Source organism: Eublepharis macularius, chromosome 9 (assembly GCF_028583425.1).
Source record: "Eublepharis macularius isolate TG4126 chromosome 9, MPM_Emac_v1.0, whole genome shotgun sequence".
In the NCBI taxonomy this organism is placed as follows: Eukaryota; Metazoa; Chordata; class Lepidosauria; order Squamata; family Eublepharidae; genus Eublepharis; species Eublepharis macularius.
The window spans coordinates 19655676-19681352 of NC_072798.1; the positions used below are offsets into that span (position 1 = coordinate 19655676).

The 25677-nt window shown below is 44.8% G+C and overlaps 1 protein-coding gene across 1 annotated transcript; it reads right to left on the reverse strand.

Moving 5' to 3' along the window:
- Positions 1-8483: 8483 nt before the first annotated feature.
- On the reverse strand, positions 8484-23245 carry LOC129335703 (tubulin alpha-8 chain). The gene is made up of 5 exons (XM_054988488.1): positions 23142-23245; positions 17252-17474; positions 14004-14152; positions 12232-12912; positions 8484-9997 (listed from the first exon to the last, which is right to left on the reverse strand). Exons 1-5 carry the CDS (start codon positions 23142-23144, stop codon positions 9704-9706), a joined length of 1350 nt encoding a protein of 449 aa, XP_054844463.1. The 5' UTR covers positions 23145-23245; the 3' UTR covers positions 8484-9703.
- Positions 23246-25677: the final 2432 nt, after the last annotated feature.

Here is a 25677-nt window from a genome sequence, read left to right on the forward strand (position 1 = left end):
CTTTCTAATGTAAACTGCTGGAAGAGAAGAGGGTCTCTGAACACGCACAGAATTCCATCGAATCCCTTTGTGACCGTCCATAGCCTGAAGTTCCCTTTGAACGTTGCATGAAAGGTAGAAAATCCACACGAGAAGCCTGAGAGGAAGAACGCAGGCATGCATAACCCAAACTCATTCACAGCACAGGTGGGTTTTGTCTCTCCCGGAGAAAGGTGAGAAGCCCAACCCACAACGTGTTAAGATAATAAAAGGGAACTTTCTACAGGCTCAGAGATTCTCTATACTGGCTTTAAAGAAGAAACGTTCAGTCTTAGTTGATGCATAGGTTCCAGGACAGCAAGACAGGTAGACAAAGTAAATAGATCCAGAGGAGTTAGTCGTGTTAGTCTGTAGTAGCAAAATCAAAAAGAGTCCAGTAGCACCTTTAAGACTAACCAACTTTAATGTAGCATAAGCTTTCGAGAATCACAGTTCTCTTCGTCAGATGCAAAGTAAATAGAGTAATTACATTTTTTAAAATCCGGGTACTGGAGTTGCTAGGTGATAATCTTTATTACCATATTGTAAAAAGCTTTTATCTCTTGATTTCTGCAGTGGAAGTGGCTGATAGGAGCACGGGAGCAGGCTAAACCAGATTTTTGGGCAATTGGCAAGCCTTCTGCTTATTTTACAACCTGCTGTAGTCTTTGTATTCAAAATGCTATGATCCCGTGCACACATATCCAGTGGGAAGCCTTGCTTCCAGACGTGTTTAGGATTAAGGTTGAGGGAGACCAGTAAATAGTTTTTCAAAGCGGGACTTACTCTGCAACTCTGTCTAGGATCATCCTACAATCTCTGCAAGTTTGCTGGGTTCATTAGCATCACGCCATTGGTTCCACGTGGAGATTTTGCTCCATTTTTTATCTCCAAGATAAAGCATCCACATTCCATCACCCCCCAATTGTCCGCATTCTGAGTTTTAATGATGTTTCCAAATGAGGGGGGGCAATGCCATATGGATGCTCCAGTGTGGAGAACCAGGAGAGCTACACAGGGACAATCTTCTTGCATCCTGGATATTGCTGTGATCTTGTTTTCTGCCGTATCTGGATCTTGCTTATGGTGACGGAGTTTATCGTGTGCAAATGTTAGTGGACTCTATGTAAAAATTTGATCCCACACAAGGATAAATTGGTCCTCTAATCTAATGGTCTTCATAAAGGGGACGGTTTATGATATGAAACTGACATAAGACAGCCCCACCTACTGTTTCCTTGCTGCTGAGGATTCTCATGGAATCAGTGGAAATGAAAGTTTGAAAAAGCTGTACAAGGGAGGGGAGAGAAAAGAAACCTCAAGTGGCCCTTGGGCTGTTTTGCATCTAAATCCCACTGTTGACCAGAAAGATAATAAAATTCAAAGCACTCCTCTAGATTGAAGAAGTTATGTTTAAGGTCTCGAAAAGCAGAAGAGAACTATTATCAAATCCATTCTTCTCCCAGAAGAATTCACTAGCACCCATGGAGTTGAATGAGACTTTGAATATAGTATTTTAAGTTTTATGATGATATGATTTTTAATGGTTCAGGAAATGTAAGAAATTCAGTCTGTACCTTTCTATGAGAAGATAAAAGTTTGCATTAAAATGGTTGCTTCTATTCTGGAATCTCCCTACTCATATGCAGGAAGCCCCCCGCCCTCAATTTCAATGGAAACATCCAGGCGGCATCATGCTTACTCATGGGGCATTTTGTCTCTATTTTTCTCCTTTATTCATGGGGCATTTTTCTCTCCACTCATTTAAGCATCTCCTTCTCTTGCCTTCATGATATCTGTATGATTTACCCTCATATCGATGTTTCTAGGATGCAGGGCATGTTGGCTGCCTCACCATCAGGTTCTAGTGTGCAGAGTTATAGTGCCTCTGATCATGGAAGCTTCATTTACCTTTCATCATTAACAGCTAAAGGGGATGCCAGTCCACGGGAGAAACTGATGCGAAAAGCAATGGACATGCACTAGGACTGCCAACTGATCGGAAAACATGGCTTGTCCTGTTCCTGTGCCTTTTCAGCTATTTGAACTGGATAAATCAGCAAGTGAAACTTTTCAGAGCATGGGGACAAGCAGTATCACCTACTTACATACACTGCCCAAGTAGCAGTTTAGGACATAAGACCAGCAGTTTAACTCTAGCTGCAATCATATGCACACTCCCTTGATAACTCCTGTTGAGCCTAGTAGGACTTTGCTTCCAAGTAAATGTGCATAAAAATTGGACTTGTGGTTGACAACAAGCCCAAAGAAAAATATCCTATCCCTTTAATAATGTCTTAATAATGACAGCCAAAGTCACCCATTGGTCTGAAGGTAAATAACATCAACCAGGAAATAACATTCCATTAAACCTTTATTAAAGAGTGGGATATTTTTTTCTCCAGGTTGTTGGTGACCCTAATTGGGCTGTACAACCACTTTTGAGGGGTTTCTGCCTTTCACCTTCTTTAACATGTTGTTTTAAAGCTTGGAGGTAGAGTGCCATCAAGTTGTAGCTGACTTACGGACTGGGGTTTTCAAGGTGAGAGATGAACAGAGGTTTACCATTGCCTGCCTCTGGATAGCGACTGTGGTCTTCTTTGGAGGTCTCTTCTTTGGAGGTCTCCCTCCCATCCAATTACTAACTAAGGCCAACACTGCTTAATCTTCCAAGATCTGATGAGATTGGGCTTGCCTGGGCAGGTCCAGGTACTTTAAAGTTTATACCCTGGGAAATCTCATTGGTCTTTAAGGCGCTACTGGACTCAAATCTTGCTCTTTTAGCTCTTGTGTAACAAAGAGGTTGATACCATCGCTGCTAAAAATCTGGATTGGATTTTTAAATTTTTGAACCAGTCCTTATATAACTGTCTCCTAAACAGAGTTGTCAACAGTAGGGGTGTGCAAGCCAAACTTTTTCGGCTTTCTTGTTTCGGCTTTACCTGAAACAAGAATCTATTTCGGATAATGCCGAAAGCCGAAACGGCTGGCCGTTTTGGCTTTCGGCTTTCGGCTTTGTTTCGGCTTTCGGCTTTTTTCAATGGGAAAATGCCTCCGTTTTCCCGGATGCCTGGGGGAGGCATTTTCCCACCGAATCATCCCAAAATTGGTGAGGACCTTCCACTAACCCCTCTCTAACAACCCCCCAAGTTTCAGACCAATTGGACTTTGGGGGGGCCATGTTATGGCCCCTCAAACCAGGTCCCCCTATCCTCGCCTAAGTAAGGGAAAAGTGAGCGTCTTTTTAGCTTGCTGCTGCTAATCTTCTTCATTATTTCCTATGGGAAAAAATGAAGAGGCAGGCTTCCTTTGCCAGGGGTGGCATTTTGCATGCAAAATGCCCCCCAACCCTCTGGGGCCCTTCTCCCACCCTTCCTCCCACCCCCCACCAAGGCTCAGCCTGCTCCCACTTGGAGGGGCCATTTCATGGCCTCCCCAAGTAGGTGCTCTCAGCCCCCAAAGTCCACCCCTTACAGCCCCACACAAACCCAATTCCCCCCCAGCTGCCACACACAGGCCCAAATCCCAACATTAGCCCCTCACAGACCCAAATCCACCCCCAGCAGCCCCACACCCATAACCCCAGGAACAGGCTGGCAAAGGCCAGCCCTCTCCCTTTGTTCCCTATGATGGGAACCAACTGCACAAGAAAGAATAAAACACGAACAACACAAAATAAAGTTTTTAAAAAATTATTTTCTCCCTTTCAAAGTACAAGAAGGCAAAGCATTATGACACATTACACCAGCAGTCCCCCACACAGAAAAATAACATAACTCACTTAACATCAGAGAATCACAAAAGCACAATTCCTGTCAAAAACACTTTTATTTCTTGAACAGCTTTAGGTTACACAGTAGGAGGGCACAACAGGGCATGATAGCAATGTACTACACAAAATAATACAACCCACTTCACCGTTTTTGACAGCAATTGTGTTTGGGTGATTCTCTGATGTGAAGTGAGTTGTGTTATTTTTGTGTAGTACACTGCTTTCATGCGCTGTTGTGCCTTCCTACTGTGTAACCTAAAGCAGTTAAAGAAATAAAGTGCTTTTGACAGCAATTTTTGGGGGTGATTCTTTAATGTGAAGTGAGTTGTGTTATTTTTGTGTAAGATGCTGCTGCCATGCCCTTTGGTGTTCCCCCCTGCTGTGTAACCTAAAGCTGTTCAAGAAATAAAGTGTTTTTGACAGGAATTGTGCTTTTGTGATTCTCTGATGTTAAGTGAGTTGTGTTATTTTTGTGTAAGATACTGCTGCCATGCCCTTTGGTGTGCCCCCCTGCTGTGTAACCTAAAGCTGTTCAAGAAATAAAGTGTTTTTGACAGGAATTGCACTTTTGTGATTCTCTGATGTTAAGTGAGTTGTGTTATTTTTGTGAGGTGGAATGCTGGAATGCCCTTTGGTGTGCCCCCTGCTGTGTAACCTAAAGCTGTTCAAGAAATAAAGTGTTTTTGACATGAATTGTGTTTTTGTGATTCTCTGATGTTAAGTGAGTTGTGTTATTTTTCTGTGTGGGGGACTGCTGGTGTAATGTGTCATAATGCTTTGCCTACTTGTACTTTGAAAGGGAGAAAATAATTTTAAAAAAACTTTATTTTGTGTTGTTCGTGTTTTATTCTTTGTTGTGCAGTTGGTTCCCATCATAGGGAACAATGGGGCTGGCTGGCCAGCCATCTCTGTAGGTGGTGGGGGAATTTGAGGGAGGGTGTCTGTGGTTTAGGTGCTCTTTCACAGGGACCAGCTGGCACTCAGAAGTGTGCCCACCATTGTGGCACCCCTGGGCTGTGCAGAATTGCCCAGGGAAAGAGAGTTTAGAAGTTCCCAGCATAGGGAACAAAGAGAGAGGGCTGGCCTTTGCCAGCCTGTTCCTGGGGTTATGGTGGGTGTGGGGCTGCTGGGTGTGGATTTGGGTCTGTGAGGGGCTAATGTTGGGATTTGGGCCTGTGTGTGGCAGCTGGGGGGGGAATTGGGTTTGTGTGGGGCTTTAAGGGGTGGACTTTGGGGGCTGAGAGCACCTACTTGGGGAGGCCATGAAATGGCCCCCCCAAGTGGGAGAAGGCTGAGCCTTGGTGGGGGGTGGGAGGAAAGGTGGGAGAAGGGCCCCAGAGGGTTGGGGGGCATTTTGCATGCAAAATGCCACCCCTGGCAAGACAAGCCTCCCCCAGGTGGAATTGGTGGAGAAAAGAGCACCTACTTGGGGAGGCCATGAAATGGCCCCCCCAAGTGGGAGCAGGCTGAGCCTTGGTGGGGGGTGGGAGTAGAGGTGGGAGAAGGGCCCCAGAAGGGCCACCCCTGGCAAAGGAAGCGTGCCTCTTCATTTTTTCCCATAGGAAATAATGAAGAAGATTAGCAGCAGCAAGCTAAAAAGGCGCTCACTTTTCCCTTACTTAGGCTAGGATAGGGGGACCTGGTTTGGGGGGCCATAACATGGCCCCCCAAAGTCCAATCGGTCTGAAACTTGGGGGCTTGTTAGAGAGGGGTTAGTGGAAGGTCCTCACCAATTTTGGGATGATTCGGTGGGAAAATGCCTCCCCCAGGCGTCCGGGAAGACGGAGGCATTTTCCCATTGAAAAAAGCCGAAACAACCCGAAAAACCCGAAACGTTTCGGGTTATTTTGTTTCTGATAACCCGAAACGTTTCGGCTTTCCCCGAAACATTTCGGATAACCCGAAAAAAGCCGAAAGACATTTCTTTCGGCTTTCTTTCGGCATTCGGAAAGCCGAAATGCACATCCCTAGTCAACAGTCCTGGGAGAAAACTGTAATGTGGCTTTAACAGAGGCTTAAAATATAGGAAATGTACAGCTAGCATGGAGGTAAGTAATGGCATAGAAGTAAGTCACATCACCTGGTAAATAACAGCCTATTAAACCTCTATTAAAGGGACGGCATTTTTTTTCTCCATGCAGTTGGCAATGCTAGGGAGAGTCACTCCTGCTGCTGCCCCAGGACAGACTATCAGCTGAGCAGCTTTTTATCACCAGCCTTGAAGACTCTTTGATGAAAGAATAAGTCTTTAAAATAAATGTCTGGCTGCATGCTCTGATGAGTTTCTCTAGCTGATTTCTGCAAAGAGGCCTCTGCATAATGCAAAGGAACAAACAGGGTGTTTGCTGGGGAGGGGGGGTCCCCCCTAGGTTACATTGCCAGGTAGCAGGCAAGCTATTAAAAAACTCTTTAGCATGTGCATTAGTTGACTTGTCATAAGTTTCGTTTCAGCACTGGGATGTGGTGTAAAATGAGAGCTGTTTTGGCTCTGCATTTTGAGGTGGGGTTACTTTCATGTAGCTATTTCAGTCACAGTATACATAGATGCACAGGTTGGTCCAAAGAAAATCTGCAGGAACTGTAATTAAACTAGTATTTCTTGAGGGGTAGTTGTATTGGGCTGCTGCAGCAAAAAATAAACGGGCCCCGTGGAATCTTAAAAACTAGCAAAATTGGGGAGAGGGCACAGCATGCAGAAGTTCCCAGGTTCAATCTGCAGCATCTATAATTCAGAGATACAGGTAGCAGGTGGGAAATCTCCACCTGAGACTTTGGACATTTGTAGCCTGTAAGAGCAGATGGTGCAGACCTTGCTAGATCCAAAGTCTGACTTCGGACACAGCTTCATGTGTAATTCAACATTTATTCCAATGTAAGCTTTTGTGGACTCCACCAGCTTCTTTAGATGCAGTGAGTGGATCCTCATTAGACTATCAGGTTTTGCTAGAATAGACAACACCTGCAATGAGTGACAAATCTAAGGTAGAAAGGTAGGGTTGCCTGCAGCCTGGAGAAAAAGTGTCGTGGCCCGTTAAAAGAGGCTTAATGGGTTGTTATTTTCCAGGTGCGGTTATTTACCCCCATGCGGGGGGGGGGGGGGGATTTCCCACTGCCAATTTCCACATATTAATCAGGGGTTCCCAACCTTTTTGTGCCTGCAGGCACCTTTGGAATTCTGAAATGAGCAGTAGGCACAACCACTAATTGTCTGCCACAGAAGGTGGACCTAACCACAAAATGACTGCTGTGGGAAGTGGAGCCACACATTCAGAGGAAGCCCAAGTGCAGAGGAGAAGAGGAGGCATTTTAAAAATGTGCTGGGAAACGGGAGAGAGAATAAAGCTAACATGGTGGCAGCTACTGCTGCAGTGTTATTTTAACCCACACAGATCTCCAAGCCTATCAGAAGCCCTGCTGGGAAAGAGCAGCATGTGGCCCCACCCACTTTCTAGAAACCCTTTGGTGGGCACCAGGATGCCCAAGGGTGCCTCATTGAGGACCCTTGGATTTAATCTTCTGTTAAAGGGACAGACCATTTCTCCCCATGTCTGTTTGTAGCTCTAGTCCTCATGTGTGTGGAAAAAAACTTGTCAAGCTGGCTATCTTTGCTGAGGACTCCATGCTGTGGAAAGCTTCACATACTGATGCCTGCTTATCCAGCTGCTGTTAAAGTTACAAGAGCAAGTTTTCACTAGCCAGTTGGCAACCTTAATGGCAAAGTGCCACACCTTCCATTTCTGTACAGCGTGGTTCTGGGATCATTTTTAAAGCTTATGTTGTTTGTTTTCCATTGTGGGTGCTGCAGCTCTTTTTGAAGATGAGGAGGGGGGACATTTAACCCCTTCCTATTCTACCATTTTCCTGTTGGAAAACAGCACTGATTCCCCCCCGCCCCCGCTGAGTGTTCTCCCATCCAAATGGAACCAAGCCAGGTTGCGCTACCCATAGAACATTTCACTGCTTGGGGAAATAGGGAGAAGGTAATAATATGGAGCTTGCTGAGGTATAGCCTCTAGCCTTTGAAGCCAGAGAGCAGCACAAAGCTGGCTTGATTGTACAACAGGACAGACAGATCCTGAGCAATACCTCAGACCAGCTGGGTTGCAAGATAACTATAGCGCGTCCATTCCCCCCCCCAACACATACACTTGTATTTTGGAAGGCCTGTTGTTAGTGTGCATGCATAGAGAACAAGGGTGCTATGCTGAGATGAGCAGTAGAACAACGAGGCAAGTTTGCGCAGTATTGGAGGGAATTAATTCCACAGGAAAGCACATCTCCTGGGGTGCAGCTTGTGTCCCCCTCCTAGTTCTCTTGCTCTGCTGTCCATCCTCCTAGCCTTCACACCGCTGAAATCTTAACTCTGCTCCCACTCTTCCTGTCGCATGAATGTGATGTCACAAAACTTCCTGTCAAGTGCTCAGTGGTTCCTGGATCTCAGATGGTGGAAGACCATTGCAATGGACCGTTGCTGTTCCCGTCGAAGCTTCTGACATTTTGCAGTTAAAAATAAGAATGCCCTTTTGGACTGTTATACTTCTGCCCTGACACCAAATATCACCTGAGCGTGTGTGCCCAAGCCCTGCCTGTCAACAGTGTGGAAGGTTCTTCTCCACCTATGTTGTCTGTGCAGTCACTTGCCCTGTAGTGGTTTTTGAAGCAGCGTGTATTAATAAACGTCATATATTTTTTTTAAAACTGAGAATATTTAATCGTATACCAAGTCAAGTTGTACTTGCAGAATAGCTGCCCATCAGACATATTCAACAACGTTGTCTTTCTGGCGGGACGGTGACAGAGGGATACAAAGGAAGCAGGTGTTGGCTTTTTAGGCCCACGCAAGCAGTCATCTGTACTAGAGCTGAGATGCCTCCACTCGCTAGTCACACAGAGTCTTGGGGAAAGAGCTTGAACCCTGAAGAACTCTGGTGCACATTACAAGGCATCCTCAACAACTCCCCCAAGTTCCAAATGGTAAGAATGTTTTACTAGGGACTGTCATTATTACTAAGGACCATTGCTAGAACATAGGGATAATATGGACTATAAATCCCTTCCAGAATCTCCGTACAGTCCTGCTTTTGTGCTGACAGGCTGGGCTACTAAGCCATAGAGCATCCTGGTTCAGTTGTGGGAGTAAGCAACCTTGTTGGCCCAAGTGCCAGAAAACCCATACTTCCTACCTGTGATGATGGTGATGTGTGCTGGAAGACAAAAGGAGGGCAATGGGTTATGCTTGCCCTAAGCCAGACATGTTGGGAGCAAGCTGGGCCCCCAGGACTCTGCCAACGCATTGGGGGCTTGCCTTGGGCAGAAGCAAAATAGCTTGGCTTGCCTTGGTTTGGCGTGCGTAGTTGGAGGTTGCTTTACCTCTCTTGTGTTGCCTGCTATGCTTTCCCTTGGACTACTGAGTGTGGGGAGGACTCATGTCTTAGTGATATATAAGACAGGAAGAGGAAGATTCAAGTCCAGGAGCACCTTAAAGACCAACAAGATTTCCAGGGTATAAGCTTTCGAAAGTCAAATTCTTTCATCAGATACCTGATGTCAGATATCTGATAAAGGCAGCTTGACTCTTGAAAGCTTATTCCCTGGAAACCTGGTTGGTCTTTAAAGTGCTACCTGGACTCGAATATTGTTCTGTTGTAGACCAACCTGGCTACCCACCTGAAACTATAAGACAGGAAGTAGTTAAAATTGCTTCTCACACCGACCGTCCTACTGCAAGAGTGGAGCCAGGGTGTCGCTCCCCCAATGTTCCTACTGTGCACCTGCCATTCCTTTCAAGGGGCCTTGTGTGGGAGCTCCGTGGAACGAATGGAAGCTGCACAGCAGAGAAACTGGTGAGTTACACCCCAGTGCAGTGAAGAGCTACCAAGATGCCTTCAGGCTCAGCCAAGGACAAACTGTATTTTAAAATTCTTCCCCATCGTTTTCCTCTTCAACGGAGTCCATTCCGACTTCCTCATAGTCCTTCTCCAGTGCAGCTAAATCTTCTCGGGCCTCCGCAAACTCACCTTCCTCCATGCCTTCGCCAACATACCAGTGGACAAAAGCACGCTTGGCATACATCAGGTCAAACTTGTGGTCCAGCCGTGCCCAGGCCTCAGCAATGGCTGTGGTATTGCTGAGCATACAAACGGCTCTCTGCACTTGGGCCAGGTCACCCCCAGGGACTGCGGTGGGAGGCTGGTAGTTGATGCCAACCTGGAAATGCAGAGGAGGGGAGGGAGAGATTGAACAAATAACAGGAAGAGCGCAAAGAACAGATGAATGAAAGGTTTCATAAGCAGCAGAGGACAGCTGAAAGATCCAGGACATTGGCCTTTTTACTTACTATAGTCACTGTCCTTGCTCCAAGAATTGTCATCTTTTGAATTAGATTTTTAAACTAAATCATTCTGGATTTTCTCTCCAAGCCTGCAAGTTATACTCACGCTTATCTGGATATAAGTAATCCCACTGAACTTAGTGGTGCTATTAGGATCAACCTCTCTTTTGAATAGTAATAAAAAAGCAGGAGCCAATATATTTCCTGTACAGATTCTTGCATGTTTCTTGGAGTGGAAGAAAATCCACTGAACACAACTGAGGGTCAAGCTAGACATGCAAGTTTTCAAAAGAGTTGGGCTCCCTGCAGCCACACAGCGGGGAACCCCTAGTTAAAACAGGGAAACAAACCTCCCCCTGTGTTATTTCGACATGGAAAACAGCTTGGGCTGGAGGAAGGCAGGAGTTCTTCTTTCCCCCATGGCAGCATCCTGAGGCCATTTGGGCTCTCCTTTATTTTTTATCAACCATTCCCCAAAGGGGAACCCAAATTGGGTCTAGGGAAGCTGAACCCAACTCTTTAAAAACCTGCATGTCAGGCTGCACAAGATAACACTGTTGGAGGAGAGGTGGCTTCCTCCAAATATCTCCTACTCTAGTATAGGTCAAAAAAGAGAAAAAGTTCCCTAAGCAGCAAACATCTGCAGAGTTCAAGCTTTTCCAACTCGTTACTTTGAAGGATTTACTAACCTTGTTGCTAGTCCCAAAGCTCCCCTGCTTGCATTCAATTACTGACTGATTGATTTTCCCTCCCCTTCTTGACTAATTCTCTGCCACAGAATTAAAACAAGATCAAAAGTTCAACACTTAATTTACAGCAACATTTTCTGCACTATCGTATGTTGTGCATTAATGCAGAATGGTGGAGGGGAGCTGCTCTGCCCCCCACCCAGTCTATAGGGTTCCCCTGCTTCTTTTTATTGGTTGACCCCCCCCACACACACACACACACCACCACCACCACCTAGAGTTGCCAGCAACCCTGGAAGAAAATGTCCTGTCCTTTTAATAGAAGCGTAATGTGATGTTACTTGCTAAGTGATATTATGTATCTCCATGCCATAAAAAAATTTACCTTCCCATTTCCACATATTAAGTCTCTATTAAAGAGACATTGTTCTTCAGGCCTGTTGGCAACCCTTACCCTCCCTCCACTTCTGTACATTCAATAGAGATGCTCCTTTAAGGATTCAACTTACAGAGCACCAATTCTTAAGAGATGAAGGGGTGGGAACAGCCTGTCTGCCACAACAGAAGCCAGACTTTTATAACTTTTCTTGGAAATGGTTGGTGAAGGTGCAAAGACTGAGTAGTGCTGGGAAGATGTGAGAATGTAGGAGGAACCATTCAGCAGAGGTCTGATGCATGAGGACTCAGTTGTGGAGTGGCAGGGAAGCAAACGGGCAGCAGGAAATACATCTGTGGCATATGCTGCTGTAGGTCAGTATCTTCCATGCCATCTTGGGAATTGCACACATTAGCCTTGAAACCTTGTCCTTTATCTTCGGTCCTAAGCACTTCTTTTTTTAGACCAAATGAGAGGGACCAGCAAGGACTTACTGGGGGCATCTCATTTTCCTCTTTCCCTTCCTTGAAAATCCCCATAGCCTCTAATCCTTTTCCTGGTTGCTTCTCTCCTTCTAGCCCACCAGGCAATCTATCTCCACCCCACCCCCTTCAGCATTCTTTCCTTCCATTTCCCTGGCAGCCTCTGCCCTGGAAAACTGGCCCAGTTGCATGGTGCTGGCTGCCACTCCAGGCCCAGTTGTGCTCTGCTGGCTGCTGGACTGGGTCCAGTTGTGCAGTGGGGAACCTACAAGGACTTGTGGAGGGGCTCTTCACTTTCTCCTGTATTCTCCTCAGCCTACACTATTTCCTTTTCTCTCCCCCTGTCAACTCTAATATCGTTACCTTTCCTTGCTTACTTCTCTCTTTCCCACTTGCCAATTGACCTACCTTTTATCTGCCCCGCATCTTCACCTATATGTTTTATTTACTTAATTTTTATTCTCCCTTATATTCCACAATGGGGACCCAAAACAACTTAAACCATTCTTCTCCATTTTCTCCTCACAACAACCCTATAAAGGAAAGCAAACATCCCTCCTCACCTTGAATCCAGTTGGGCACCAATCAACAAATTGGATTGTCCTCTTGGTCTTGATAGAAGCGATGGCCACATTGACATCTTTGGGCACAACATCACCACGGTATAGCATGCAGCAGGCCATGTACTTCCCATGGCGGGGGTCACATTTCACCATCTGGTTGTTGGGCTCAAAGCAAGAGCTGGTGATTTCTGCCACAGACAGCTGCTCATGGTAGGCCCTCTCAGAGGAGATGATGGGTGCGTAGGTCACCAATGGGAAGTGGATGCGCGGGTAGGGCACCAGGTTGGTCTGGAACTCGGTCAGGTCCACATTGAGGGCACCATCGAAGCGCAGGGAAGCAGTGATGGAGGAGACAATCTGGCTGATGAGACGGTTGAGGTTGGTGTAGGTGGGGCGCTCAATATCCAGATTGCGACGGCAGATGTCGTAGATGGCCTCGTTGTCCACCATGAAGGCACAGTCGGAATGCTCTAGAGTGGTGTGAGTCGTCAGGATCGAGTTGTAGGGCTCCACCACTGCAGTAGAAACTTGGGGGGCTGGATAGATGGCAAACTCCAGCTTGGACTTCTTGCCGTAATCTACGGACAGGCGTTCCATCAGCAAGGAGGTAAAGCCAGAACCTGTGCCACCACCAAAACTGTGGAAAATCAGGAATCCTTGTAGGCCACAGCAAGAGTCAGTCTGAAAAGAAAACCACAACTATATGTAATCTGTTCAGATTTCAAGGACTCCTTTGACTTCATTCTCACTTCTGCCATATTCAGAGATCATTTTGTCAATTCTAGCCAAGTCTGTTTAATTAGTTAAAACTCCAACTTTTATTTTTTACCACCCTTTCAATGCCATTTTTAAGTTCTTTTTGGGTGTGGTTTCAGTAGCATCATTTTTTTCTTTTAAACCCTCTCTTCTGATCCAACCAATCAGGGATCACATAGCCCCCAGGTTGACATCACAACACTGTGTAGGGGGGAAAAGGCAACGTGTTGTCCCCATTTTGTATGGGTGTCTGGGAGCAAGGTAGGACAGCAAATAATTATTTTCATCTGCATCCCACTCAGTTGCCGAATGGGTAGAAATATTTCCAAATATCATCCCCCTTCAGTCTAACTCTAGGATCAATGGGGCCAGCCAGTGGTCCATATGAATGGAATGGCTGATCTAGAATATCCAGAAAAAGAAACAAAATCATGTAATACCTTTTACTGAGGCCAACCCAAATGACACAAAACATTGTAGAAGCTTTCAAATGCTTTAGAACCCTTCATCAGGCTAATCTTACCAAAATTAAAAAATGGCGGCGAAAAGCAAAAATTCCCAGTCTGGAATATGTTCCAGGATATTCTGTATAACAAAGGGTCTCTGGTGGGAATGGAAGCATCCCTTGGCAGACAAGATGATATGGAAACAGTTCCCACTAAGGCAGAAAGTTAGAAAAATGCTGGCTTAAACAATTACATGGTATACCTCAAACCCATCATGGCCTGAACAGGTGTGAATGGAATGAAAATTTCTGGCAGTCCAGGCTCCTGTCTTTTCCTGCTGTCTGTGGCCCTTTTCACACTACTTACCTGCTCCCAGAACATTGTAAAATATTGCACAAAAAATGCGGAAGATAGCGTCTTCTTGCGAGAGTTTTGCATGATGTCGCGCAAAACTCTCATGAGAAGACGCTATCTTCCGCGTTTTTTGCACGATATTTTGTAACTTTCCGGGAGCAGGTGAGTAGTGTGAAAGGGGCCTGTGTCACTTTTAATGAAATAATTTGTACTTACCAGTTTGCGAATGCGATCAAGGACCATATCAATGCTCTCCTTGCCAATTGTGTAGTGACCCCGGGCATAATTATTAGCTGCATCTTCCTTGCCAGCAATCAGCTGTTCCGGATGGAAAAGATGGCGGTATGTGCCTGCCCGCACTTCATCTGTTAGCAACAAAAATGCACCATGATGGAAGTTTGGCTGGGGGAAATGTCTTTTTAGTCATGTTGAAGACATATGACTTGGCAGCATTTCTATGCACTAATAAACTTTTTGTGTGTGTAAAGTACCATCAAGTTGCAGCCTATTTATGGTGACCCTGTAAGGTTTTCAGAATGAGACACACAGAGGTGGTTTGCCATTGCCTTGTTCAAGCTACAGGCCAGGGAATAGAAGAATCGGAGTAGGAGTACACTACCAAAGAGTCATTGTTGCTTTGTCCTGGTTGGTTCTTCCTTCTTGCAGTACCTTCCCCACACATCTGCAAGGCTAGAGCTGTTTAACATGTGGGAATTTATAAATGTATGAACCCAGGGGTGTCCAAAAGGATACTCAGTGAACTTGCCCTATTCAAAACAGCAATGCAACTTCCCCAGCTTTGCCAAAGAGCATCACCTCCACCTTGTCTGGTTTAAGCTTCTACATCCCCAGCTTTGCCAAAGAGCATCACCTCCACCTTGTCTGGTTTAAGCTTCTACATCCCCAGCTTTGCCAAAGAGCATCACCTCCACCTTGTCTGGTTTAAGCTTCTACATCCCCAGCTTTGCCAAAGAGCATCACCTCCACCTTGTCTGGTTTAAGCTTCTACATCCCCAGCTTTGCCAAAGAGCATCACCTCCACCTTGTCTGGTTTAAGCTTCTACGTATCCTGCCTCATGTACTTAAGCACAGCGTCCAGACATTGGCCCAGCAGGTAGTTTCTGGAGGTTTACTTAATGAAATACAGAACTGGGTGTGATGCACATACTGATGATGCCAAACCCCAAAACTACAGACGATCTCAGTTAATGGTCCTTCCATATATTTTGAGCAGCTTCAGGGATATTATCAAAACCAATGGGACTCCACAGAAGACATCCCACCAAGCACATTAAGCTTTTCCCACAACACCCTTTGGTCGCTAGCCCAACAAAAAGGGTGTAAACCATTTTTGAGATAACCTCCTTGTGGTGGAGATGGGTTGACCCCCCCTCCACACCCACACACAAGCCTTTCACCTTCCTTGCCACTCGGGCAGAAAAAAAGGCCAGGAATCCACTGCCACACACCATCACTTGTCTAGCCTCCACTATAGCAGACAAGGAGCCCTGACACAAATCCTCAACGAGTCCCCTCTCTCCTCTCCCAGAGACTCTGCCAGACAGGCATCCCGTATTTTCCTGCCCTCACCCAGCTACAGCCCAGGGCTACTGGGGAACTCAAGAGGTTACTTTCCCTCAATGTATACTGCCACCATTTAGACTAGGCCTATTTAAGGTGACCAGAGTGTTTGTGTGTGTCAGATATTTCACCTCAGCTAACAACTTCAGGCCAGCCAGGGTTAAACAAAATAAAAATAAAGTTTATTTACAAGAAGGAAGATAGGAGTGAACGGATTTTAAACTAAAAACCATACTGGGATTAAACAGGGAAGGTTTCAAAATAAGAAAAGAGATTTATAGCCAGATATCTTTCTGTTGCGTCATATAGCAGCATCTCAAACACTTCTGTCTCTCTGTCTCTCAAAAGCCACCTTTTCCCTCCAATGGACTGTGATTGGCCCAGCATTCCACCCACTCCCATTGGAGGATCTGGAGTCAGTCCTGTCTGTCTCACCCCTTTACTCCCATATTATTCTCTTTTTAAAAATTTTATTGGATTAGAAACATTTAATATCCATTACAATCAATTTCCTTTAAATTCTAATATTCCAATTCTAACCCCCTCCCTCCCCCCCCTTTTATTGACTTCCAACAGTTTTCCAACCCTTTGTCTATTTTCCGCTCCCATATTATTCTCCAGGGCCAAATCCACACTTCCCTACATTCCGCTTTTCATGTGCATTAATCGCGCTGGATTCTATTCCGCAATGTCCCAGTCTGTGTTCACATCCCTTCTCTTACTGCCGCTGCCTCGCACTATACTTCATCCACATCCCTGGTAGAATTGCGCAATATGGGGCGGTTTTAGATCCGACGTCGCCGATGACGACATCGCATTCATTTTTTTTTCATTTTTTCATCAGATTTCCGCTATAGCGTTTTTTTGCTAAATTGCTATAGCGAGGCCACACCTCTATGATGCCTGTGATTGGTTAATGTTATTCTGTGCCTTCTTCTTTGAAATCCATTGGACTATTATTCTGGCGGGCTAATTTGAAGTGATATCGAGGGTGTGGGGGTGCTCCAAACTCTCCAAATGGGCAGACTAATTGTTTGACGCTTGAATGTAATGTTAGAATGATGGATTTCTGCTATAACGGTAATTTCAACAGTTAAAAAAATTAATTTTAACAGCCACCGATATTTCCGACCGTTCGGCATCCTAAAATGACACGGAAATGGAAATGACGCCACCCCTTGATGTCTCCGCAGGGATTTTGGAGCACCCCGATTAAGATTTATGGCTGGGATTGTGCAACAGCGCTGGGAAAGTCCTCTTTTTTATTTTTTTTAAAAAAGGGAAAGGACGGGCAGGCAGGCATGCTGCAGAGAGAGTGGAAAAGCTTGATAATTGCACGGCAAAGAGGGATGGTGTTCCGGAAAGGCTGCAAACACGGAAGTAGGGTGGTTTGAAGGGGGCAATCTCCTTGGGAAACGCTTCTATTTGTCCACATCTACGGTGAGAACCACGCAAGAGAAGCATTCGAATGCATGACAAATCCGTCTGAGGTGCAATGTGAAAGATGCGAGAGAATGGCAGGATTGAGGTAAGAGTATGTGAACAGCCCTCTGAGAAATGAATAATGGGTGGGGAAAAAGCAGAAAACTTGAGATGTGTGGATTCGGCCCAGGTGTCATAATAAAATGATATTGTAACAGTGTCAAACGCTACTGACAGATCTAACAGAAGAAGGAGGGAGGCAGGCAAGCATTCCCACCAGGGATTGTGGCAGGTACGGCTTATCTTACCCTTGCATGGCACCTTTCAAAACTCCCTCTTCTGTATAATTATTAAAGGTACAGCCGCCTTGTCTGCCTTCGCATCTGGTTACTGCACTTCCATCCTCACCACCAATGTGCATGCAAACAGTCTCCTTGGCATTTGCTAATGTTCACACTGACCTACTACTGTAGGTTCTAGGTCCGCCATGACAGCCCGTGGCACATGTTTCCCTGCGCGTGTTTCACTGAAGAAGGTAGTAAAAGAGTCGTCATTGTTAAACTGGTTGGGATGGTTCTGAAAGGTACCGTCCGGCTGGATGCCATGTTCCAAGCAGAAAAGCTCCCAGCATGCATTGCCAATCTGAACTCCAGCTTGTCCGACATGAACAGAAATGCATTCACGCTATGGGAGAACAGAGAAAAGTCAGAAGAAACAACAGCTATCATGTCCATTTGTCCATCCATCCCGCCGTTCTTCTCACGCATCATCTTTGGAGGAGCATCATCAGTAAGAAATCTGAAACCTGTTTTGCTACAGTCTTATTGAGAAAAACAGAGTTCAAGCCATCTGGACAGCAACGTGTATATTTTCAAAAGTCCTACCTACACTGATGCCATTTTTCTTCTATTATTACCTAGAGGCTCCTGTTTTTCCTATTGCATCACTGGAGGGCTTTTTGGGAAAAAAAGTACTTTCTGTAATGCTAGACTGATATACAATTTGAAATGAAATCCTGCCCTTGAGTCATAGTTGACTTATTGCACACCCTAGTGGGGTTTTTATGGCAAGAGACTAACAGGTGGTTTTGCCATTGCCTACCTCTGCAACCCGAGTCTTTGTTGGTCTCCCATCCAGTTGCTAAACCAAGGCTGAACCTGCTTAGCTTCTAAACTCTGACGAGCTTAGGCACTCCTGGGCTATCTAGGTCAGGGCTGATACAGCCTTTACCAGTGTTTTAAAAGCCCTCTAGTGGCGTAGTAAGGAAAAATGCAGAGGGAAAGGAGGCTGATGGAGAAAAGTGTGCAGAAAACTCCCATTTCAAAGTTTCTGTACTGGTGTGAATGACTCTGCACCCCCAGTGATGATTAAAGCAAAATGGAGATTCTTCCCCATGTGGACGCAGCCACTGTTGCCCTGCTCTGATGGTGCGCCCTATTAAAAACCCAAGATTGGTAAAGGTAGAAAAGTTACGAAGCAAGCTTGGCATCATTACTGAACTTTTCACTAAGAAACACCAGGGGTTGCCCAGAACACAGCTTAAAAACAATTAGCAAATAAGGACTGTATATTCCCTAGCATAACAGCTTATTAATTACTATTTTCTCACTATATACACAGTTGCTATCAAGTTGTCAATGACAATTGATGATATCCTCCAAATGTATTTGTTTAGGAGACACGCTTTCGTGTTCCCAATAAAGTAGCGGCTGAGTATTATTATTTAGTGTAGTGCGGCAGTTATAGAGTCAGAACGGGATCTTGGAGAGCAAGTTTCAAATCCCATAAAATGCTGTGAAGCTCATTGGGTGATCTTGGGCCAGTCACACGTCTCAACCTAATCTACCTCACAGAGTTGTTGAGAGGATAAAATAGAGGAGGAGCAACATAGGCTTCCCTTCGCTCCTTGGAGGTTCTGTAGGCTAAAAATGTCCAAGTCAGATAGCCACCAAGCCAAAGAGTTTGCTGTAAATGCAATCGTCGATATAATTATAAAGTGAAAGTTTTCAATCTTGAATAAAAATCCGCTTTGTGTTCCCGGGGTTGCCTCCAAAAATATGCAGAGATGGGCAAAGAACAGTCATGCCCTGTGATAGATCATGGAAAGGAGACCGTATGCCTAATGAGTTTATTTTTATTTCTGACTGGGACCTGGCCCAGCTGAACAGTATTTCTTCACCTCAGTGTAACTCAAGAAGGCCAGAGTCTCTTTTCTGGTTGCAGGGCTGAGTACAGGCCCTCCAAAAACATTTATTTCTATCTTTTCTAACCATAAAAGCAGCTTAGCTTCATGAATCACAGGAGATTAATAGTCAAACGATTACAGTTGTTTAGTGTACAAGTCGAAATTAAAGTTTTTAAAAGCTTGCAGATGGTTTTAAATGGGTCATTTCGTAGAAAAAGAGCTGGAGGATCTCAGTAGCATATGCCACGCCCCTTGACAGCACTGGAAGGGTGTCATTATTAGCATAACTGATTTGCATATGCCATGCCCCCTGACTTCACCTATCCTGGCCATTTTGGACCCAATCCTGGCCATTTAGGGCCGAAATAGCAAGAAGGGGCTGAAAATGGCCGAAAAGGGGCCCAAAATAGTCAGGATCGGGCTGCTGCTGAGTGGGAGAGTGATCCACCACCCATCAGAGGCCCAAGCTGGGCCATTTTGGCCCCAATCCTCCTCTTGCCTGGCAAAACTTCTTATAAATAGGAGCCAGGGGAATTACTGAGAGGGACACAAGTTTATTGTCAACAGGCCTGAAGACAGTCTACTCTAGGGTTGCCAGCCTCCAGGTAGTGGCTGGAGATCCCCCGGAATTACAACTGATCTCCAGGCCATAGAGATCAGCTCACCTGGAGAAAATGGCTACTTTGGGGAGTGGACAATATGGAATTATGCCATGCCAAGGTCCTTGACACAGAAATCCATCAAGCAGAAGCAGTTGCACGTAGACTGATCCCAGGACGGCATAGGGTAGTTTAAAATAGATAATAAGGTACAATTATTTATACTTCAGTAGGTTTTTTTAATCCCCTTGGTCTAATTTAGGTTGCTTTCCATCATTTGCACTGAGCCACTAGAATGATACCAGTTTTATTTTTAAAGCCTAATGAACACACAAAGCTGCCTTATGTGCAGCCAGATCCTTCATCTGTCAAGGTCAACATTGTCTTTGCTGACTGGCAACAGCTCTCCAGGGTCTACTGCCTGCCCCATTTAAGTAGAGGTGCTGGGGATTGAACCCTAGACTTTCTTTATGCTAAACAGAGGCCCCTTCTCCACAGATACTGTAGTTCTGATCTGAACTGGCAACCACACGTGCAGAAACAGATCCCACCGCTCATGTGGGATCATGTTTGTTTAACACAGAACAGGGACCTGGATCCAACCTGTGTACTCCGTAATGTGTGAAGAGGGGACTCCAGGCTAGCCGGTGCCTGATGCAATGGTTCTCAAATGGTGGCTTGAGGAAATATTGTACAAGGCAAACAGGATGCCAGCAGCGAGAGAAGAAGCTGAGGGAAGACGCTGTAGCCTTTCTTAAGAGAATCATTTAAGAAACATTGCGCTAATATCTTGTCTTGAGTGGGTTACTTGACAACTGTTAAAGGCTTGTGCCTGCTGAACACAGGTTGAGCCATTCACAAGAAAAGGATGCCTTTGGAATATCACTGGTGTTATAGCTAAATCATTACATAGCAAAGACGACATTTGAGTAAATTCATCTTTAAGTTACCTGTGGTATTCACAGAAAAGAGAATACCAAAACACTGCAATTTTTCTCCATGACTGGCAGATCTAGGGTTGCCAGCTCCAAGCTGGGAAATTCCTGGAGATCTGGGGGGTGAAACCTGGAAAAAGTGCGGTTTGGGGAGGGAAAGGACCTTGGCATGGCATAATTCCATAGAGTCCACACCCAAAAGTAGCCATTTTCTCCAGGTGAACTGATCCCTGTGGCCCGGAGACCAGTTGTAATTCCAGGAGATCTCCCGCCACTACCTGGAGGCTGGCAACCCTAGGCAAATCTGCAGTGAAACTTGCAGCCAATTTATGGTGACCCTGTAGGGTTTCCGAGGCAAGACATGTTCCTAGGTGGTTTGTCATTGCCTGCCTCTGCATAGGAACTCTGGACTTCCTTCATGGTCTCCCATCCAGGTACTAATCAGGGCTGACTCTGCTTCGTTTCCAAGTTCTGACAAGATCAGGCTAACCTGGGCCATCCACAGATCAGGTCTGTGTTTTGATTCTCTCATATGATCTTTTGGGGTAGCAGAATCGGCTAAGAGAGGAATATATTAATAAAAAGCCACAATTCATCTTCAGTACTTGTGTTGCTAATTAGAAGCAGTAAAGATGAAAAAATGATTTTGAGAGCCTTTCCTCACCTCTGAGGAAAGGCTTTGAGCAACTAGTCTATTCACAAATCCAGACAGGGATGCACTCTCCCAACCAGTAACTCTTGTTTTCAGAAATGAAACTTGGCTAAACTCTTGTCAGATTAAACTGCATTATCTAGATTTGCTTGTATTTGGCAGAGCCATGGTTCTTACCACTGAAGCCCTAAGCAGTCTGAGATCAGTGTATCTGGAGGATCTGATTGCTACAAGCTTACTCAGAAGGCTGGTTTCGAGTGCCACTTCAGTGGACAGTTGAGTGGCTACCAGAGATAGAGCCTTCTCTGTGGTGGTACCTCTCTGCACCCATTTTCCAGGGAACCTCCTTTTGAGTTTTAGTGTCAGATGCTGGCTGGGGTTGCCAGCCTCCTGGTGGCACATGGAGATATCCTGGAATTGCAACATCTCCAGGTGACAGAGATCAGTTCCCTTACAGAAAATGGCTTCTTTGGAGGATGGAATCTATGGCTACAGCCCCTTCTAAGTTCACACCCCTTCTAAAACCTCACCCTCCCCGGGCTTCATCCACCCACCCTCAAAACACCAGGAATTCTCAACCAGTAGTTGACAGCCTTATAGCTGCCATATTTATAAGCTGTTTTTATTCTACCGTCTGTTTCATTTTTCTTCTGAAGGACTTTATTGCTTTGTATTTGTTTTACGGTTACCACCAGCCTTCAGGTGTGAGGCTGAAGTTCTCCTGGAATTCCATCTGATCTCCAGATTACAGAGATAAGTTTCCCTTGACAAAGTAGCTGCTTTGGAGGGTGGACTCTATGGTATTATACATGCTGAGCCTCCTCTCTTCAAACAACATCCTCCAGACTTCACCCCCAAATCTTCAGGAATTTCCCAGCTTGGAGATGGCAATCCTAATTTGTTTATTTTATTTTTGTGCTCTATTGTACTGTTTTTTAAATCTGTGTAAATCACCTCAAGAACCTCCCTAGTTAGTTGATATACATATAAATAATGATTTAACAATAGTCTTAAAATGAGTCTTGAGGGGAGTAACAGTACTATCACTAATAATAATAAATAATTTGATCAATATTAAGTAATGCTTTTTTAAAATTTTCACCTTTTTTACAAATTACACTAAAGACATGTCTAGATTACAAATGTAAACTGATTCAGAACCACTTGAATTGCCATGACTTCTGTTCAAGATACCTTAGACTGTTTATTTTCTAATGGATTTGAAAATCTTAATCTGAAACTAGCAATCCATAGCACCTTCATGAAATTACTATTTTCAGTTTTGCTGACTTGGTTCAAGTGCTGTGGCCACTCAACTGCATCAGAAATTGGGTAAAATGTATAGAATAGATGTTTCTTAGTTCAAAGCCTGGCTTTGCCTGAGGAAAGGGGTGAAGTTTCAAAATCAGAATATAGGTCTGCAGGTAAGGAATTAACCTGGAAGACTAAAACTTAAAATTCGGCCTAACTTCTAGACTATGACCCAGCAAATTATGGATGGTGCAGTCCTGAACAGAGTCGCACCCTTCTATTGAGGTCAATGGGCTTAGAAAGCTATTACTCTTTTCAGGATTGTACACTGCACCACTCTGCAGGAGAATAAAATACAACATTGTACCTGCCCTGGCCCCAAACCTAAACATTGGTGTGGGGGTGTTGTACATCTTTCAATATACAAATATTTAAAATGTTTATTTAACTTATTTTATATGCCCATCTTTCCCCTGAGTATCTCAAGACAGGTACATTAGGAAGAATTCCCCAGGTTTTACTTTGGGGAATAAAAGTTAACAGCCCAGTCACTTTAATAATTTCACTATAGGCGGACTGCGTCAGAAAAAAAGGGAAAAAATCTAGCCAAGGAAGTGGGGAAAATGACTCAATCTGATATAATGATCACTCAAGTATCAAAAAAGAGCCAGTGGTTGAGAAACACCCCCAACACTTCAGTCTCTTTCTGTTTCCCATATTCCCCCTTACCATAGTGTTGCGGCTGATTCTCGCTTCCCTTCTTGGTCAGCAGTTAGGCAGCAAAAGTTCTGTTTCGTCTTTCTGCTGTTCTCCTGAACAGCTTTGAGCTGCAATGCAAGCCCAGAGCTGGGACTGGCAGCAGACACCTGCTAGTGCCCTTCAGTGTCATAGAGCAGAGGAGGACAGAGGTCATAATTCCTACCCTAGACACACTCACACCCTTGTCTACTTACATCACTAATAGCCCTTTGCATGAATCTGTCTACACTGGTAAGCTAACCCCTGTTACATGGGACACATGGGCAAGGCTTGCCACCCCTGTCTTTAGGAACACTGTACTCTTGTTAACACCAACTTTGTTTTTCAACTTTGTACTACCCTGATGAGAGAGGACACATTGGGCATAACTGGCATAGTTTCCAATGGGGATCATCTAGGGCTGCCATCCTCCAGGGGGTGGCTGGAGATCTCCCGGAATTACAACTGATCTCCAGGTGACAGAGATATGTTCTCCTGGAGAAAACAGCTGCCTTAGAGGGGCGTTTCTATGGCATCATACCCTACTGAGCTCCCTCCCTTCCCCAAAACCCACTGTCTCCAAGCTCTGTCCTTAAAATCTCCAGAAATTTCACAACCTGGAGCTGGCAACCCTAGGGCCATCCAATTTGCTTGTTGTTGCTTATTTCCTAGATAGCTGGGTGATTCTGTAGGCCACCTAGTTGCTCGTAATTCCCCAAATTCTGTATTTTAAATTGCTCTTTCAACCTCGCTTTGTTTCCTATTTTCCCTTGTTCTTTTTCTGTGTTTAATAAAGATTAATACACAGGTACTGTGTCCTCCTAACACAGTCTGCTGTTCCAAATCTTTTCCTGAGGCATTGCCCAAGTTGGTGCCCATTTAAGCCCCCCTTGTCCCAGGAATCTGGAAGTGTTCCAGGTACCACTGTTGGCGTCCCGAGTAGTAAAGCAAGTTAAGCTAAAGAACAGTATTAGCTGTTCAAAGAAAACAAAATATAAAGCTTGCTCCCAGAGGATGGTTTCACCTTTGCATTAGGCAGCAGTGACTTCTCCCTTCACATCCTGGCTGGAGCCTTCCTAAGAAATCTGCTTTTGCAGGTGGCTGCTAGTAGTTGGTTACCAACGGTTGCTTCCACCTTTGAACATAGAAACTTTCCCTATGTGGAATGCAGAGAGGCCTCCTATTTAAATGTCATGCTCCTTCTAAGCACAATTCATGGGTCTCCTTGGCCTGACCAGATTAAGAAATGTAGAAGCCCTAAGACGTATTAAGCTTAAGAGGCCCCCTAGAATGACCAAAATAATGTTATTTAGTAATGTTTAGTATATTTTTCCTGCATTTAAAGGCCACTCATAATTTGTGGCCCTAAACTGTAGTTTAGTTAGTTTGTACATAAATCCAGGTCGGCTCCAAGGGTTTTCTCATAGCATAAAAACTTAAGAAGAACCCTGCTAGATCAGAGCAGTGGTCCATCTTGTTGTAATAGAGATGACTCAGGGTGCCTGGACACTGGGGGCACAGTGTTTTCCGCCTTTATTTTAGAAACAGACTACGTAGTTGTGTGATAACTCTTTTTATCTGAGCTAAGAGCTTCTATCTGACTCCTCTTTCCATGTCTTTTGTTCTCTCTTCCCTTGAGTTGTTGCAAAAAGATGCTTCTGGAGAGCCCTCCTGTGATCCCAGACTCCCACTAACGTGCAACCAGATTAGCTGGCCACTTGTAATAGGGAATAGTGTTATTCAAGTTAGATTTCTATTTTTCTTCTGCTACTACAAAAAACTGCAAGTGAACGTGAATCAACTTCAGTTAAAGTAAGTTTCATCTGTTGCAGTATACTGGCTTACAGAGTGTTTCACCACGTTTCCGTACTTTTCCTGACAGTGCAATTCTGCATTACCTAATATCCCCAATACATCTAGGTCAGCATACTGTCTCACATAGCGACCAACCAGTTATTCTGGAGAGCCAATAACATGGCATAGAGGCTGAGACCATCCTCAGATGTTGCCTCCTGGCATTGGTAGTCAGAGGTTTACTGCCTCTGAACATGAAGGTTCGCCTTTAGTCAACCTGGAAGTCCCCTTTGAACCAGATTTTTTTAAAAAAAACATTTTTGAAATGATTTAAAAGATGAATTGCAAGGGGCGTGTCCATGGAGACATTCCACAAACAGTCACTTCAGAGAGGGGTTGCAGAACTAAGATCTGTCTTCAAAATGGTAAGCTCCACATTTTTACCGTCTCCATTCTGGCCCTATAAAAAGCTTTCCCCCTTTTTTCAGATGAGCAGTGTTGTAGCTTTGTAATTTTTTTAGTTTTTAAACCTTCAACCTTTGTCTTTGGACCTTCAGCTTCAGCTCCAGCTCCTCCCTTATGTTAAAGTTTTACCTCAGGAGGCCCCTGGTCCCAATCAACGCTCCTTATATTTCCACACCCACAGAGCTTCAGGTGTTCTTTACCCAGGCTTATACCTCAAGAACACCTCCCCTTTTTTGTTTGTGTGACCTGTATATTGCTACCTTCCTAA